General features: G+C 34.7%; 1 protein-coding gene across 2 annotated transcripts in view; it reads left to right on the top strand.

Annotated features, from left to right (window-relative positions):
* The window catches only part of LOC138713722 (insulin-like growth factor-binding protein complex acid labile subunit), a 95,884-nt gene that overhangs the window by 36,758 nt on the left and 39,540 nt on the right, over positions 1-19,586 (top strand). The window contains exon 1 of one of the 2 annotated variants that reach the window (XM_069846035.1): positions 15,304-15,377. The exons of the other annotated variant lie outside the window; for it this stretch is intronic. Within the exon in view, the coding sequence (XP_069702136.1) occupies positions 15,322-15,377 (56 nt within the window). The 5' untranslated portion in view covers positions 15,304-15,321. Of the gene's footprint in view, positions 1-15,303; positions 15,378-19,586 lie in introns of those variants that run through there. 2 annotated transcript variants of the gene reach the window in all.

Below are 19,586 nucleotides of genomic sequence, written 5' to 3'. Positions count from 1 at the left end.
CCGAGCGAGCGCGAGACGGTTTTCCGCGTGTTGCATAACCTTCGTACAGACCGATTATTTAGTCCTGACAGCTCGGCGACGCGAAAGAGGGGAAGTAATAGGAGTAGTGGGAAGAGCTTCGGAGTAGAGATAAGGGCGAGCGGTAGGTAAAGGAATGCAGTACAGCTTAATTGTACTATAAACATACCGCTCTACCGCACGCGTGATATCCGATCGCTCCGAAGGCAAGTGAGTGACTAACCCAAACACCCCTTGGCGTAACTGAATGGACTCGCCTGCCCCAGGCGCACATCTCCGGCGACTGTCAGCACTAAATAATCGTGCACCGCCCAGTCGACCTGTATTATGTAAGCGAACATTCTGTAGAAGTTAATCAATGTGCGGGTATTCATACAGTATTATTGGTTTAAGTGCTTGAAAATAAAATGCTTTTAATTTACATGGGAAGAGTTCATCTTATAAAGTTGCAATGAATGCAGACCTACTTAATTTGTTTTTAATGATCAATAATACGTATACAACCAAGATGTTGAAAAGACTAATCTTAGTTTAATTTAATATTTTAACACTTAATTTTTTACAGATATTGTTTAGAAAACAACAGGTTCAGTTCGACTGTATCCGTGGTCTGTTGGTCAGCATGCTGGCTTCCAGATCAGGAGGTTCCGGGTTCGATTCCCAGGTCTGTCTCGGTGAATTTTTCTTGAAGAAGAAAAATTCCCTGGGTGTCTAGAGTCTGGAAATGTATATGATTGTGAGTGTCGCTGGGCAGTAACCTGAACACACGTTTCAGCGTCACATTGTTGGCAAGTAACTCCATCTGTTAGCACAACCATAAAGCATCTAATAGATGCAATAGAGTTACCAACAGCGAAAAAAAGAAAACAAGTTCAATTACGCAAATAATAAGAACGTGATATGAGAAGACATAGGCCTATCTTGCCTGAGCCAAATTATTTTTAGTAATAATCCTTTCTCTAGTCAAAGGAAGATATTGTGATATGGCATAATGTCTTATTCGTGACAGCGTCATTCTTGTCTGGTAACTGCTAGGTGCTGTAATAACACAGTTAATGGACAATTATGGTAAAAAAATAGCAAAACAATTAAGAAAACCCACTTCTTTCGTCTTTATATTCGTAATTATATTTGAGTCGGTTTGGGTGGTACAGCCAGTACAGTGCTGGTATTCTGTGTCCGAGGTTGCTGATTCGATCTCGGCCTAGATCCATGGCATTTAAGTGTGCTTAAATGCGACAGGCTCATGTCAGTAGTTTTACTGGCATGTAAAAGAACTCCTGCTGGACAAAATTCCTTCAAATCGGCAACGCTGATATAACCTCGGCAGTTGCGAGCGTCGTTAAATAACGAAAAAAAATCATGCATTTATCGTTACAGCATATTTTAATATAACAATAAGTGCAATAATAATACGCCCCGAAGGGGTTTAATATTTCATGCAAATACTAAATTAAATTTTATTTGTCAACGTTAATTGACCTCTGTGAGAAGTTTCAGACCAATCTGACAATAACTGTTGTGCAAGAAACCCTTTTTTACTTAAGGAACTGCTTAAAATTTTAAATTCCAGAAAACGGCATTAAAAAAAAGACATTTCTATCAACTCACTCACGTAAAGTAGGTTTGGCCACATTTGCTTATATGGGATGGTACCTTAGAACGGTGAAGATTTTGGATTAGAACGAGGTTTTAGTCACAGGGAACTTTCTGTAATTTTTTTGCAATTTATTTTTTCTCTATTGCAAAATAGAAAAGTCACGTGACACAGTTTGAAGGACTGTCAAATAGTAAATGAAACCATATTAGCTATGAAACTATAATATTCAGATATAATTGAATTAAATTATTGTTCATTTAACGACGCTCACAAATGCCGAGGTTATATCAGCGTCGCCGGTGTGCCGGGATTTTGTCCAACAAGAGTTCTTTTACATGTCAGTAAATCTACTGACATGAGCACACTTAAATGCCATCGATCTGGACCTGGATCGAACCCGCAACTTCGGACACGGAAGACCAGCACTGTACCGCTACACCACCCAGACCGACTCAAATACAATTACGAATATAAAGACAAAAGAAGTGAGTTTTCTTAATTTTTTCACTATTTTTTCACCATACTTTTCCATTAACTGTGGTATTAATTTCCAAATGAAACCTGTAATGACATATTACTTATTACCATTACAAACAACTCACTGACGTCATTCTGACGTGTAAATCGTTTCGACTATCAATTGCATCATTGTTTCGAGACTAGGCCTCGTGGAATGAGGAACCGATTATGAAGTAATAAACAACAAAGTTCTACGTTATTAAATTTAAATGCAGGGAGAATACAGACAGAAATTAAAAATATTGCATACATACATACATACATACATACATACATACATACATACATACATACATACATACATACATACATAAGTGTTCTGCCCATGGACAGGTCTTTCACTGCAAACCCAGCTTTCTCCAATCTTTCCTATTTTCTGCCTTCCTCTTAGTCTCGCATATGATTCACATATCTTAATGTCTCTATCAACTGATATCTTTTTCTGCACCGATCTCTTCTCCCGTTCACTATTCCTTCCAGTGCATCCTTCAGTAGGAAGTTTCTTCTCAGCCAGTTACCCAACTAATTCCTTTTTCTCTTTCTGATCAGTTTCAGCTTCATTCTTTCTTCACCCACTCTTTCCAACACAAATTCACTTCTTATTCTGTCTGTCCATTTCACAAGCTCCATCCTTCTCCATATCCACATTTCAAATGCTTCTATTCGTTTCTCTTTACTTCGTCATAATGTTCATGTTTATCCCTCATACAATGCCACACTCCACACAAAGCACTTCACTAGTCTCTTCCTTCTTTTTCCAGAGTTCCGCAGAAGATACTCCTTTTTCTGTTAAAAGTTTCCTTTGCCATTGCCAGAAGGCTGCAGCTCATGTTACTGCTTATAGGAGCCTACATTGCAAATACAGTGGACTCTCCTAAGTTCGACAGAAGAGAATTGAAAGTTCTGGCCAATAAGGGTAGTGGGTGTGGCAGGTAAATTTTATTTTATTTTAGTAGGTTATTTTACGACGCTTTATCAACATATCAGCTCATTTAGCGTCTGAATGAGATGAAGGTGATAATGCCGGTGAAATGAGTCCGGGTTCCAGCACCGAAAGCTACCCAGCATTTGCTCATATTGGGTTGAGGGAAAACCCCGGAAAAAAACCTCAACCAGCTAACTTGCCCCGACCGGGAATCGAACCCGGGCCACCTGGTTTCGCTGCCAGACGCGCTAACCGTTACTCCACAGATATGGACTGTGGCAGGTGAAATGAATACAAATTCTTATTGGTTATCCATCAACGAATACAGTACTGTACTTGCATTTACTGTCCGCTCCGAGACTTGTGTATGCGCTTCTAGTACCACAGTGGGTTTCGACAGTTCCGTCTCACAAACGGCACAATTCTCAAATAGGAAAAGAAGAGTTTGTTAGTTTAAAATCAGTGATCAATATGGATGTCCTAATCAATAAAATATTCTGTTTTCCTTTAACAAAAGTATCACTACAAGACACAGGGCCAATTTCCATTCAAATGGCAAACCCATTTCTTAGGGCCCGTATAGGGGCGTGTCTAATTCTCCTACGTAAGCAGTCGAACTATAGGATGTCGAACTTGATTTCTGTCGAAGTTAAGAGCTTCCACTGTATTTGGAAAAAAAAAAAATTATTTCAAATCACAAACATTCTTAAAATCCCAATCGTGCTCACAATAATAGTCACGAACAGCGTAAACATTTTGCGCAAGTATAGAGATTCAAAATCCGCTGTCACTTTTTTAAAATATAAAAATATCACTGATGCGCTGAAATTCTTCGTTTGGAAAAATTATTCTCTTTTTCCTTCTTGCTGTAGTACAGAGAACGTAAGATATTCCCTCTAACTTTAGATTTCTGCAGAACAATATTTCCAAAGAAATACAACTTTGAAATCGTAAGCTTATGTATTTGGCTTATTTCTCTCCATTCCTCGAAGCAATCAATTTGAAGAACGCTGGTGTTAGGAGTCCGCTCGAATCCTGATTTGAGTGAATTCATTCCCACTGATGCCACCCCCTTGGGAACTGTTTGCACATGTAGGAAGAATCTACATCCTACTATCATTTCGGAGAATTCAATTCCCTCGCACTATTGGAAAGGTATCGATGAGATGTCGGTGGCAAGGGGCGTAACATCTCGCACAACTCCCGAGGCTCAAGTTGTGAATATATTCGGATAAGGGCATGCACAACCTCTCAACGTTCCAAAAAGATATTTCAATTGGTCTCTGGCGTAACAATTTGAGAATGAATGTAAGAAAACAGAAGCTTGCTATCATTTTTCCATTTCAGAAATACAGGGTGAATCATGAGGATTTACCGTCACTTACGGAGCTTATTTCCGAAGACATTCTGAGCAAAAAAGGTCATATAAACATTTGTTCTAATCCAAATATTTTCAGAGTTACACTAATTTGAAGTTGTAAGTAAAATACCTTTTTTCTTTAGTGAAGCTAAAATGAAGCTAAAAATATGGTCTTAATTGCTTTGTACAGATTTTATTTTTCAACTAGCCGTACCCGTGCGCTCCGCTGCACCTGTTAGATAATTACATAATTAAAAAGGACGTTTGATCCAAGGAACATTCGTGTTTGATAGAAGGATAAATCGTTTAATATGTTACTTCATTTAAATTCTATTTAAATTATTAAAATGCGGTCATTTTGGTCCAGAGAGCAATCATTTGGTGCAATGACAATTCCTTTAACATGTCTTTTAATTGTTATTATATGCAACCATAGTTTAATGAAGATTGACATATCATTTAGTTTTAATGTGTATACTTTATATTACTTGCTATATGTTTCAGAAGTTACTGTAATAATATTGTAGAATTATGTCCATCTAGAGAAACTACACTTTCCAATGGTGAAATAATAATTAAACAATTAATTAGCTTCCGATATTACTTCATACAAACACAGAAACATTCTCTGTAGGCTATGTTTAATAGATTCCGATTGTTGTTGTCCAAGGCCCCTTATAGACGAAGTCATTTGTTTTTATATCAGTACAGCGCCTTAGATGGTGTTGTTGTAATTTTAAAACTCATTTATCTCATTAAATATCAGTCCTATCAAAATTTTGTATAGAATAGAACTTATCGGAAATTATGTTTAAAAGAACTTTTGTTATGTACAGTAACATTTTTTATTAAAATCAATAATAAGCGAGATATTTCGATTTATTTAATTCAGGCCCCCTTATAACCCCCCTTTTAAATAAAGTATTTTGAATGCCATATAGCCTAAAATCTAAGTTACGACGAACTTAATTTATATTCCAATTTTCATATAAATCGGTTCAGCCATTATCGCGTGAAAAGGTAACAGACATCCAGACAGATAGACAGACATACAAACAAAAATTTCAAAAAAGCGATTTTTGGTTTCAGGATGGTTAATTATACATGTTAACACCAATTATTTTTGGAAAATCGAAAATTACCAGAAAAATTTTGGCTACAGATTTATTATTAGTAGGCCTATAGATTTTTAACTAGAAATTACATCATTCTTACGCAATTGTTATCAATCATACGACTTTAGGAACTGGATAGCCTACATTCTTATGTACAGTCTTGAAGAATTTACAAGAGTGGCGTGAATTATAACAATTGTTGTGATAAATGCATAAGAAAAATGTAATTTTGTAGTTAAAATCAAAAAATAAATTCTGTACGAAGTAACTATGGAATTCACAACACATTTTTAGGTTCAGAATACTAGCTAATTGAAGAAATGACACTTCTGAATAGTTCATTCAGAATAGCTTTCAAGGAATCTTCAAGATCTGGATACATAATTGATCCCACTGTACGTTTCGAAACGAATGAGGAACAGCCAGCAGAAATGGATAATGAAAAAAAGAATATCTACAATCCTACCATTCCCTATTACCTCCAAACATACCAGTTAAAAGAGCTTGAAGTAATCGGACTTCTGGTTGGAGCAAGAGGTACCGCTACTCTCTTCATGAAAGATGTGTTTAAGAGGCTTGGAATACCTACATCTATTATTCCGATTGTAACCTTAGCTGCATTGAAAGGATCAATTGCTCTCCTGAACCATCACCTATATTCGAAATGAAACTAAGTTCAGTAGCATTCTTTACTTTTTTGTAATATTTACCTCTCTAAAACTAGGTATATTTCCACTAATCTCAAAATGTATTTGCAGCTATGTACTTGTAGGAGTTTCATTGTTAAAACAAAATCAATGGTTCAATGAACTTGTAAAAATGTATATGGTTAAGTACTCTTTGACCCTTGTGGAGCTCACGAAAGGTGAGAAGATTTTATAAATCAAATTAAATTAATAAATCAGTACTCTTTTACCCTTAAAACTAAAGACTAATGGTATTTTGCAAACAACTTCAAATTAATGTAACTCTGAAAATATTGAGATTAGGACACATATTTATATGACTTTTTTTGCTCAGAATGTCTTCGAAAATAAGCTCCATAAGTGGCGGTAAATCCTCGTGAATCATCCTGTATAATAGGCTATCTATCCCAAAAATCCGGGATTATCGTTATTGTTATTGTTGACTTAAGGGAAGACTCCACTGAAAATCATGAACATGTTTCCAATTTTTTTCAGCTATTTCACTTATTCAGAATTTATATTTTCATAACCCAAATGGATTCAGCTCAATTCTGATTACAAATACTCGTATGTTTACACTTTTTAAATTAAGGCTGGAAGGGGGCGTGGAATTTAAAGAGCTGTCAAAATTGTTTTTCATCGAAGAATTCTTTTTTAAAATTTCTGATTACAAATCTAGTTGGCTCCCTGAAGTTACTAGATGAATGTAGCGGAGGAGAATATTAATTTACATAAATATTCATTTTATTTTCAAATCTATTTTTCTATGTTCATTTTTGTTGATTCAACACCAGCTTTCTTATGCCAAATATTAATCAATCTGGATGAAATTTTTACTGCAGGTATTTATGAGGTAGCTGAATGTTTCTATTCATTTATTTTGTGAGAAATGCTGCTAGATTATTTTATTAATATTTTTCTTAAGAGAAATATTAATAAAATAAACTAGCAGCATTAAGAAAATCAAATGTGTTGTGCGGAATCATGCTTGTTGTTTCCAGTTGAGATTTTAGTTGACAGTATTATGTCCATAAGAATTTTGTCCACCTATTTACGTTTACCTATAAAAATCGTCCAATATACTGAAATGTCCACAATATTTATGATCCATTAGGGGAGAGTCGGGTAGTATCGGACATCGGGTAATATCGGACAGTGAGTTTCTTTCATCTACCACACGATGATAGTACCTGATTGACATGGTTACGTTTCTGTGATGTCGCATAGAGAAACGTAACCATGTCATTCAGGTACTACCATATGGTGGTATATGAAAGAAACGCACTGTCCGATACTACCCGATGTCCGATACTACCCGACTCTCCCCTATAAGATTAATACATTATTTACAAAATTATATTAGGCTATTTTATTTCAGTCATATACAATAACATTAACTACAAATTTAATTTTAGAAGGAAATGAAGAAAAATTTAAATAACATAGTAACTCTTCTACTTCTCTCTTCATCCCTCTCTTCGGTGTTGCACAATTTATATTAATCTGAATGTGATGGCACGCAAATATAAATCGGGCATATTTTGTGTTCTGTTGACAGTATGCAATAATGAATTTCTTTCTGGTGAATTCGGTAGTATTTCGTGATTTCAAGTGGCCTGAATTTCTTACCTTATTACGGCTGCGGGAAGTTCATTTGGGTGTTATTCGTCCTTTTTTTTTATTCCTGCCACAACGATTTTCGCTCCAATTTCCGTTCTATTCCCAACATGTGTGCTTACCTTCCTTAAATATATAGATACGAACATGTATATGTATATTCCAAATTTGTGACACAACGGGCATTGTATTTATCACGATTTCCTCATCGCCAATGCGATCGGTCTCTATTACGCTGAATGAGTGGAACTGATATAATATGTAGGCCTAATTGTTATAAACTACGTTATCTTTGCTTTTAGACGAAGGAAGTAAATATGCCATTATAATGTATTTGAAGTTGTATTGTATAAATTTGATTCCTCATTAAGAGTTCTAGCACATAGGCTAGATTAAATTAGATATCACTATAATCGAAACCATAAGAAAGCACATTACTAACACTGGTCAACAAAATTGAACACATTTTTTTGTTAAAAGATAAAACAAGAAAGATTCTTATAGCATTTCTCGTGCTAATTTCAGATCTGTTTTCAAAATGTTTCTATAACCCAGGGTTTTTGAGTAATTGTATGAAATATACTTTAGACTTTTTCTAGTATTGATATACCTGGTAAGGTTTATCTTGTCTCAGTAGCAATAAAACCAAGTCCCTTCGAATGAGGGTGGAGATTTTTGTAAATTTTCAGGATTCCTTTCAAAATCTTGTTATTGTACAGGCTGCCGGAACTCAGTTTCTTGAAAGACAAGCTCAGTGACGGAACTACACAGTGCGAAGAGAGATATTTTGTTATTTTATTTTGCGCTACAGAATGTATCAACTAGTCCCTTCCGCCACTGGATGGATGGACGGCACCGCTCCACTCCCCCATCGCCATAACAACACAGAATAAGTAAGACATATCTCCTTTCTCTCTCTTTTCACAGTGAGACAAGATACATCACACAGCCTTTACCTTGTAACATTTTACCAAAAATCATATTTATTCACCTAAAATATGTGTGAAATAGATTTTAGGATATACGTCGCTTGAGAAACGTATCTTTTGAGTGTCCAGCAGTAGTCTGACAGAATATTTTGGCTCCATTTTTCTTGGTAGCTCTTTTCCATTTCAGGAAAATCCTGATGAAAACTCACTATACCAGGCCTGCAGAACTGTAGCTCTTGAGAGCGACTGTTTTTCTCCCCTCTTTTACCCCACCCACTTTTCTACCTGTGCGGTCACGGCGTTCTAGTTACGCTCGGCTGCATCAACATTAATTCTCGGGGCGGAAGTCGATCATCCCCAATAGAAGTGGAGTGAGGCTGACGTCATAGTTTCCCTACTTTGCGAGTTCTGCAGGCCTGCACTATACGAAGGTTTTGAAGAAAGAAAAAATAGATGAGAATCCAAGAAGTTATTTTGGAAGATATAACTCCCAATCACGTTAGAGTTCTGAATCAGCTCGCTAACAAGTTCTCTGTAACCTTTTAATCTGTGGTTCCTAAAAAGTAACAGTCTGTTCTTAGGTTCCCGCCATATCATTGGAACTGGAAAAGGCATATGACGGGATCCTTTTAGCCAACCAATTAGGCTAATAGAATTACATGGAGCACAACAGATTTCAGGGGTCCAGTTCCTGTCCTCATCTATTTTGCAATCAAAAGAACACTCGTAAGCTCTTTTAACTAGTGTAGTAAAATTCAGCTGTGTGCTTTCAAAGTTAATTAACCACAAACGTAACAAAAATTGTTTGTGATTTACACAATATTTCGAAGTATGTTTCACTTTATAAGATACTTTTACCACACTTAATATTAGGGTAAACAAAACACGGGTTATGAAACTTGTTTTATGATTGTAATTTTCAAATCAACTGAGGATTAATACTAACTCTCACAGTCTTGAGGAATAAAATTCATTTTTATGAATTCTGACTTCACAGGCAACAGTAATCTAAAGTTATAGGTCAATGGTTAAAGCAATAAAATGAAATATTTGAAATATTTTCTATCCATTAGCATGTTAAGGACTGTACATAGCAATAAAAATAAATCAGTTTTTCTAAAATTACAAAAAAAAAAAAAAAATGTTGGGTGATAGAAACATTCTGTCTTCATTTTTGTAATCAGCAGATGGCATTACATAGGAAACAGCAGAAATTGCACATTTAGCAAAATCATTGTTCACCAGTGTAATTAATAATTTTGAAATTGTTTTCTATTAACTGCAATTCAACTTGACAAAATTTAAGCAGACTTTAAAAAAAATGGACAAATAATGTGGACCAAAGTAAATAAGCAACATATTTGTGGACCTATGATATTAATGAATAATATTGAAAATGGACGATTCCTTTATGGACAAAAAAAATGGACGAAATATCCGTGTACCAAATGAAGATAGACTATATGATTGTGGACAATATAAAGTGAACAAACTGATCTGGAATGGTTCGTACTAATTTCGTTCTTTCACAACGTCCTCGCGTTATGGTTGTATAGCTGTATTCTATTTTTGGTTCAAAATTATTTAATCTCCAACTTTGAGGAAGAACTTCATTTCGTTTATTTATATTTTACAACTTTCTGAATTTTTTCCATATTCAATTTCCAGGGACTGGCTGAATTTACGTTTTGATGAGCAGATTGCCCACGAAGTGCGGGTTATGTGCCAACGTAACAGCACGAGCTTGTTCCTTTGTCCACGCAGACAATAGAATCGCTGTGTCGCTTCATTTTGGAAGTTTGGCTGCTCTTGTATTCAGCATGTTTTCCGATAAGTCTCGGCAAACGATTTTCAACACTCCCGTCATTTCCATCCTTTCGTGTGATTTGTTCGTAACACATAGGCAAATTAACTTTCCATCTATCTACTATTCATGTAATTAACCTGAAAGAGAACGGAACTACTCGTTTGCCTGCACGGAGTGGCTTAACGATTATCCTTCCTTAAACGAGGTAATTTCCTTGGGTTTTTAATAATATCAAATTCCGAAATATAGGAGGGAGAGGAATTTTTTCAATCATTAGACTCTAAGTTACTAGAGTATAATTTCTAACTTTAATATCCTATCAATTTTAAATACCTGCCATTTTATCTATATTCACCGCAATATTTTTTTTTTTGTACTAGTGCATTAGTGTCAGAGTTGTATGCTCCAAAACCGGTTGTAGAGCTAGAGTCGGAGCGTGAACTTGCTTATGTCTGTGGAAACACCGGAGCACGCAACGAGTCTAGTGGAGCGTTCCGCTCCGTTTATTCTGTCTGACAACGCTGTATTAGTGTGTAACACAAATCATTGTTCTTATATAAAATGTTCAATTGTATGTTATGAGAGGTTTCTAATGTGTCTAATATTTTACAAAGTGTGTTAGGAGAATGAGAGGAAATATTTTGACAGGTCATACATAAAATTTATAAAAACTGAAACTTCCTTTGCAACTTTTTCCATACTCTTCTCCAAATTAGCAGTATTTTCAATGATTGTAACATTTAAGCCATTGCAATATTGTCTGCCTACATAAATATGTAATGACCTTTACGTTCTTATGATCTCCAGTGAATCAATCGTTCTAAGTTCATAAAAAAAATTGTAAATTATGTTTTATTTAAAGACGGTCGCAACTGCCGAGGTTATACCAGTGTCACCAGTGTGCCGGAATTTTGTTCCGCATGAATTCTTTTACATGTCAGTAAATCTACTGACATGAGCCTGTCGCATTTAAACACACTAAAATGCCGTCGACCTGGGCCGGGATCCAACCCGCAACATAGGGCACAGAAACCCGGCACTCTACCGACTGCGTCACACAGGTCGACTCTCAGTTCATTTACCTGAAAACGCTACATACAGTACTATTTAAACTAAAAACGACTGATTTTAACACTGCTTAAAAGCAGTACAAAATATGTCAAAATTTTCAAGAAACATTTAAATTCCTTTTTATGTTTTCTATTACTCAATAATATTTCTACTTATTTCCCTAACACTATGTATAATAAATTAAACATAATTGAAGAAAAAGAGTTTATATTGAAATAAATGTGAAAAAAATAGGTTATTGCACTCACATAAAATAAAAAAATAAGACATTGTATAATTCAGAATTATTTCTTTTCCTGAACGTTTTCCTCTGAATCCTAATTAACCAAGAACGGAAATGAATAATATTTCTTTCTCTTTCACAGTGTAAATGAAAGTGATTACTCCGGTATTTGCTTACTGGTTTGTACTTTATTCTCTTTTATTACCATGTTAGTTTGTATTTTTACTTTCATATTTTTGTTATTGTAAAATTCAGTTTCCAAATTTTCACAGGAGATTACGTTTTGGGCATTATTCATGCCGAAAAAGTGGTTTTGAGTACGTTGTCCGTCACTTTGTCTGTGTACAGAGATTTCACCTAAACTACCGCACGGATTTTGATCATTTTCATCACTAAAAATTAATTTATTTAGAATTATGCACATTAAATGTAATAATGTTAGTAAAAAAATAATAAAGTGCATAAGATTTGCTTTGATTTGACATTGTTATATAGAAAAAGAGGAGACGATACTAAGGGATATGCTACTGATGCGAAATGATAGCTGTGAGCAGTATGGGATGAAGATAAATCCAAATAAGACGAAGACCATGGTTGTTGGGAGAAAAATAAAGAAGATAAATGTGAGAATACTAAATGAAGCAGTAGAGCAAGTGAACAGATTCAAATATTTGGAGTGTACTTTAAGCAATAACATGAGCTGCTGCCAGGAAGTCAAAAGGAGGACAGCAATGGCAAAGGAAGCTTTTAATAGAAAAAGGAGCATCTTCTACAGACCCCTGAAAAGAAACTAAGGAAGAGTCTAGTGAAGTGAAATGTGGCATTGTATGGGGAAGAAACATGGACATTACGGCGAAGTGAAGAGAAGCGACTAGAAGCATTTGAAATGTATGTATGTATGTATGTATGTATGTATGTATGTATGTATGTATGTATGTATGTATGTATGTATGTATGTATGTATGTATGTATGTATGTATTTATTTATTAACACTACAATTGGGTATACACCCGGTGGCAGTGATATATAGTATACAATAATACCATTACAGTTATACAATAATTACAGCAATAAAAGAAAAATAAAAAAAATAAATAAATAAAATAAAATAACATAAACCTAAATTTTATTTCTAACTATAAATAAATAGATGCAATAAACCTAGGACTATAAATAAAAACTATTCTATAATAACTCCTACAATAAGCAAAAGTAAACCTAACTTATAAGTACTTCTATTTCACCCAACTATTACCAGTTTAAGTAATTACATATCACCTTAATTAATTACAAATTAACTTAATTACATATCATCTTAATTAATTACATATCACCTTAATTTAATTACATATCAATTTAATTACATATCATCTTAATTAATTACATATCAATTTATTTAATTACATGAGACAACTTAGATAATTACCCTGCCCTACAATTACATTTTCAGTCTAATCTTCTCAACCTTTCCTTAAATGTATTGATTTTGAGAGGACCACCCTGAAAGATTGCCGCAGATAAGCTGTTCCATTCTACTATTGTGCGGGTTAACAAAGGAAAATTTTGCCACGTCCATTTTGTTTTCTACATTTAAACTTCCTAATATGATCTACCCTGCCTAAGTATGATGGTGTTGCTAATCTAGCATTGATGTCGGTCCATGCTTTGTGTCCCATTTGTGCCTTAAACAATGCGGTGAGTCTGGTTTTTCGTATCCTTGATGTGAGAGATTCCCACCCTAAGTCTATTACTATCTCTTCATCATGTCCCTTTCCCATTTTGACATATTTTGCTGCCTTGTGTTGGACCTTTTCTATTGAATGTGAATATGGAGAAGAATGGAGCGTGTGAAATGGACAGACAGAATAAGAAAGGAAGCTGTGTTGGAAAGAATGGGTGAAGAAGGAATGATGCTGAAACTGATCAGGAAGAGGAAAAGGGATTGGCTGGGTGATTGGTTGAGAAGAAACTGCCTACTGAAGGATGCACTGGAAGAAATGGTGAACGGGAGAAGAGTTCGGGGCAGAAGAAGATATCAGATGATAGAAGACTCATATGCAGAGTCTAATAGGAAGGTAGGAAATAGAAAAGATTGGAGAATGTTGGATTTGCAGTGGAAGGCCTGTCCTTGGGTAGGACACTAAATATTGTATATGTGTAGACTATTGTAAGCGAGGACTTTTTAAACATTACACATACTATGTAGGCCTACGTCATGGAATGATAATTCAAGAAAGTGAACTATAAACGGAACTATAATTTGTGGTATGTTAAAAGAATTGAATTGTGAAACGCGTAAGATTAATGACGTCAAAGTGTGCGTAACCTTAGTGATGCTTATTTTTTTATGTTCATGACTAGAGCCCGGATATTTGGCAAAATGTCTTCTATTATTGGTTTGACCTATGTCAAATGTATATAGCTGTAAATGTATTTTGAGCTATTTGTAACACCGTTCTGCATGAATTTTGTTGTTCTGAAATAAATTAGCGTTTCTGAATCACAATTTCACACTGATTGCAAAAATGAAATCCGTTTTCGCGTACCACGTCAGAATTTTTTATAATTCAAAATTTTATGTTTTCAATATTTTTCGTAATGTAGTAATATTACAGTTGCTTGTCGTTTGTTAAAAAGGCATGGCAGCTTATAATTTAAAATGTATTACGTAAAATGTGACATAATATATTTTATTATGTTTGTATTTGATATTTATTAAAATCTACTGACTATATCCGCCCTTGGAGGATGTACAAAATTGTATCCTCCCCCTTAAAATGAACCGAGGTTAAGACATCCGTTGTTTATTCTTGGAGATTTTTATCTGTCTGCACCTAACGTTATCTTTAAACAGGAAGTTGAAATGTTTATTAATATTAATTAATGATTAATTAGTGGCAATTTGTGGCCTAGTTTTTCTCACAAAATTATTGTTGAAAATAATTTTTATGACGTTTCACAAAGCAATAATTTCATTTCTAGTTATTCATGAATTGTCTGAAAACCTGACGTGATGGGGAAAAATGGAGATTATTTTCGAATTCAGCACAAAAAAAAGTCCGTTTAGAATCGCCGATCAGATTGAAAACAACAGAAAATAAGTTTTGAAATGCAGAGCGGTGTAATCGATAGGGCCAAGTTTCATTTTACCTGCTTTCCCTATTTAAGCTCTTGCTACCTATTTTATGAATAAGTGACTATTTTCACCTCTTTTGATTTTTAAAAATAAATTGAAATTTTGTTTTACCTATTTTAATTTATTATAACAACCAACATTTTGATTGTCATGTTTTTCCCGTCTCATACGACAAACCCGCAGATATAATCCTTTATTTACTCTAATTGTTCCCTTATACAAATGGATTTACCATAATGCCTACAGTCATCTTTTACCCACCAAAATCATAGCATCCGGAATTTACTTTCAGGTATTACTGGCTTATTCATAAAATGCTAGGACCAGCCGGCAGGGGACAGGGACCGCTATTTGAGCCAAATAATGAAAGGTAACACTACAGTTACTGTAGAAAGGAATCTTCTACACTACATTGCTTAAAAAACAAGATGCAATTAGGTCAATTGATGGAGAACTGTCTTTATCTGTGACTATTACACTTTTATTACGTCGTATTACTTTTGACCAATAAATCGGTACGGATTGACATGTTTCAACCAATAATGGCTATTTATGCTACAGATTTTATCACCTCCCTAGCATTTGTTTTTATCACCTCTCTAGCATTTGTTTCTTTGTTTGCCAACATTGTATTTTCAATAATTTTATTGTAGGCCTACCTTTTAAAATCATGTTTATTTCATCATCCTTAATTAAAGATTTTCTAACATTTAGCCTACCTTGTTTATATTATTTAGGTCATGCTATAACTTCTGCTGTATGAGATTATGGATAGTCACGTATCAGAGATTGTTTAATATACATAATTAAAGTGGAATGCAACTGTTTTAATAAAAATAAAACTGAATTCATAGAGCCTTCTTTACTAGTAATCGTCCATAGAGTTCAATGAAGATTGTATAGTTGGCACAACTGGTAACAAGAGAACTGATTGTAACACACTACTGCCATCTAGCGAAATATTTGTAATGGTGAGATGGTACAATAATACATACTTAAGACAATTAGGCATAGTAAGTTATTATATTAATTAATATTTTATTGTATTAGAGTATTTTATTTCTTCAAATCTTTATAGTCAATTAAATCCCATTCGAATTTTGATTTTCTTTAGATAAATCAAAACCTCTAGTGAGATTACTTCTTGTAAAAATTGTTATATCCGATAGAAGCTAGAGTTTAATGTTAGAATATATAAAAAAAAAAAAATTCCGTATGGTAAAGATATATTGCTTGAATATCATTACATTAGGTTATAAAACATATTCTGCCTTTATTTAAACATACAGTGTCTTTTTCATATTTCTAATAACCATTTGTTTGCCTATTGTGTCACTGTTTTAATTTACAGAGCCTTGTTCATGTTGCAATTTCCTTTTTTTTTTGTCTGCCTATTTTAGTCATTATGAATGCCTAAACTTACGGGCTCTATTCAAGACTCTTTGGTATCTCTGAAACACTAGTATTCAGTAATTTATACATATCGACACTTAATTTATTTCATGATTATATTATTTTTCCGTTTTAATAAAACTTGATGCCTTGACTGAAGTGGGGACAAGGAATTGATTAAAATCTAGAATCGTGGGAATTTAATTGGTCAAATAGCTCAGACGTTAAAAGTGATGATCTTGATGATGATAATGATGAAAATATTCCAGTTATAACTCTTTTGAATTCAACAAATAATAAATGTGATACAGGTAAGTTTTTTGTTCTTTTTGCGTTCGAAAGCTATGTAAATCCAAGAAAGAGAACATATCCATTTTCTAAACACAAGTTCAGTAGGCGAAGACGAATCCGAGCACACAGACCTGCATGGATCGTGAGCCGTGCAAATCCTCGAAATCTGCTGCGAGATGAAGGAAAGTGGGTAGCATTACGCTTCAGCAGTTTGCCGTACTCACTGCATAGAAACTCCTGTGTACACTGACGTTCAAAGATACCTGACCCTACTAATCGATAGTGATAATTTTATTATTTATTATTTATTTGAAAATTTTTGTACATTGGTACTATCAATTATGCTTAAATAATTAACATTTAAACAATATGAGACTTGTGGAGAGGGTAACGTCCATTAACGTTGCTCAAAGCATCAACAAATCAGTGTGTCTTTTCCTCTTGAGGCGACGATCAGGCCGTGCAGGGGACAGGTTCCGAGGAATCTGGTTGATTAAGCTGTTAGAATGTGTTGACAATGTTGCATATAATCGTGTATAGGAAGAATGAAGTACAGTCTCTATTTTGGCTAGATCTAGATCTGAATGAAGTGTTTCATTTCTGATGTATCATGGAGCTCCAGTGATTATCCTTAGTGCACGATTTTGGAATGTTTGAATACGCTTGATTTGGCTTATAGAAGCCGATCCCCATAATGAACATCCATAGGACCAAATAGGTTTGAGAAGCATCACATATATTAGCCTTTTGTTGGAAAGGGAAAGACAAGAGTTGGAAAGTATTGTTTCCAATCGGTGAAGTCTGTACCTTAATCTCTGGAGGGTGTAAGTGAGATGTTTATGCCAGGTCAAGCGATTGTCTAGGATGAGTCCAAGATATCGTACTTCTTCATGTTGTGGTACTGGTGAACAGTTGAGGTATAATGGAAGTGCTTTTTCTTTTTTGAGGTATGTGAATTTTACTGTTGATGACTTATTTGTGTTCATGACTGTTCTCCGTTTTTTGTTCCATTTTTCAATTTCTTGTAGAAAGTTTTGTAGATTGGTTGTCACTTGTTCACCAGTATCTCCTTTGCTAAGGACAGCAATGTCATCAGCGAACTGAGCTACAGTTAGAGAATCTGATTTAGGTGTTGGTATATCATGAGTGTAAATTAAATAGAGAAAATGGGCTAGAATGCTCCCTTGAGGTACACCTGCAGAAATATATCAAATCTGAGACTGTACACCTTCATAAATTACTGAATAAGTTCGTCTTCTAAGAAATTGATGAATTAAACGGTAATATGTGTCGGGAAGATGGTTTTTTAGTTTGAATAAGAGGCCATTATGCCACACTTTATCGAACGCCTTTCTGTATCAAGGAAAAGGCCTAAACAGATTTGTTTCTTTTCATAGGTGTCAAGAATTATGATAATTTGTTGGTATAAATGTGGCTTCTTTAGTTATTACTTCTGTGAATAGATGGCGGAGATGATAGTCATTGTTGCCAATCGTAGATAAATATACCGTGTTATAGAATTGAATTTTCCATCCCACTCTATTGATTGTAAAACAGCACTGAGTTTGGCTGGAAACCGCTAATATTGTCTATTAGAAGAATAATTTATGCTTAATCTATATAATCACTTTCCCTGACACTGTTTAATGGCTCCCAATAATGGTGCCACCTATTGAGAACTGGCGCAACTCTTTCAAAGTTTGTCAATTTTTCATATGTTTGGTTCTGACTTATCCCGTGGTTGGAAAGTTCGCTTACACGATCATAAAATCGCTCTTTAGGAGAGACATTTAATAAAGGATACCTAATTAAATTTGTTAAGTAGTTTAAAAATGTTAAACCTGAACTGGCGATCCTGCACTATTATCTCCTGACTTAGTTGCCTCATAAGTGATGCCTTGTATAATTTGTGAGGTTCAGATCTGTCTTCGATCAGTTGACTAAACAACAACTTGATTCTATGTACATCAGCCTTTACTCGTACTGGTTTCTGGGTGTGTCTGTGTGAAATATGCAAGAGGTGTACACATAGGAAGCGTTTTGAGTGATAATTCTTATCATTATTTATATTTGTCCCGCTTCACTGATGCGATATTCTAGGAAATATTAGTATAGACTACATTTCTTATGAAAAGGAAATTAAAGTGTTCTAGATTCTATTTATAGAACTATGCATACATGTTAAGGGACCGTTACACGAACGGCTAAGAACATCCGCATTCTATGCTAGAGATCCGAATTTGAATCCTGTTAATGGGACACTGTGGTGAAATGTTGCTGAAAAACTAAGAAAATCCACCTTCGTCTCATTCAGACGCTAAATAACCTAAGATGTTGATAAAGCGTCGTAAAATAACCCAAAATAAAAACGAATTTCCGCCGCAGACCACCAAAATAATTTCGCGGACCGGCGGTTGAAAACCACTGAAAATTTTGCGCCAAAGACTTTTGGTTCAAATGGAGTTAAAACCCTGAAAGTGGATAGAAATGGAAGCTATACAGGCAACCTCAAAATTAATCTTCACCTCTTTAGGTTTCCAGCTGGACAAAACTTCTTTCATCTTTGAAAAGAGTGTCATAGGTCGATCTTTGCTTATTGGGGAGGAAAGGAAATCCAACAGGTACGATGTTCAACTCTTTCTCCGTGCTCTTGATATCAGCGTGGATCGTATATGTCAGAGACTGTCGGACATTGTCTAGTTACAAAAATAAACTAAAATTGCACTTTTTCAATTCAGATTTCTTTCAATTATAAGCCCTTTTCTCTGCGATAGTTTTGTAAAAATATATATATTTCTTTTCCTTCCTTTCCCCTTTTTTGTTCTCTTGATCACCAGATGAATTGATTATCACACCTTTTTTATTGTGGATTTTATTTAATTTTCGTATTTCTTTT

This window comes from Periplaneta americana, chromosome 14, assembly GCF_040183065.1.
Source record: "Periplaneta americana isolate PAMFEO1 chromosome 14, P.americana_PAMFEO1_priV1, whole genome shotgun sequence".
NCBI lineage: Eukaryota > Metazoa > Arthropoda > Insecta > Blattodea > Blattidae > Periplaneta > Periplaneta americana.
Note: the sequence above shows the minus strand (reverse complement) of the source record. Positions and strands in the feature narration are given on the sequence as shown.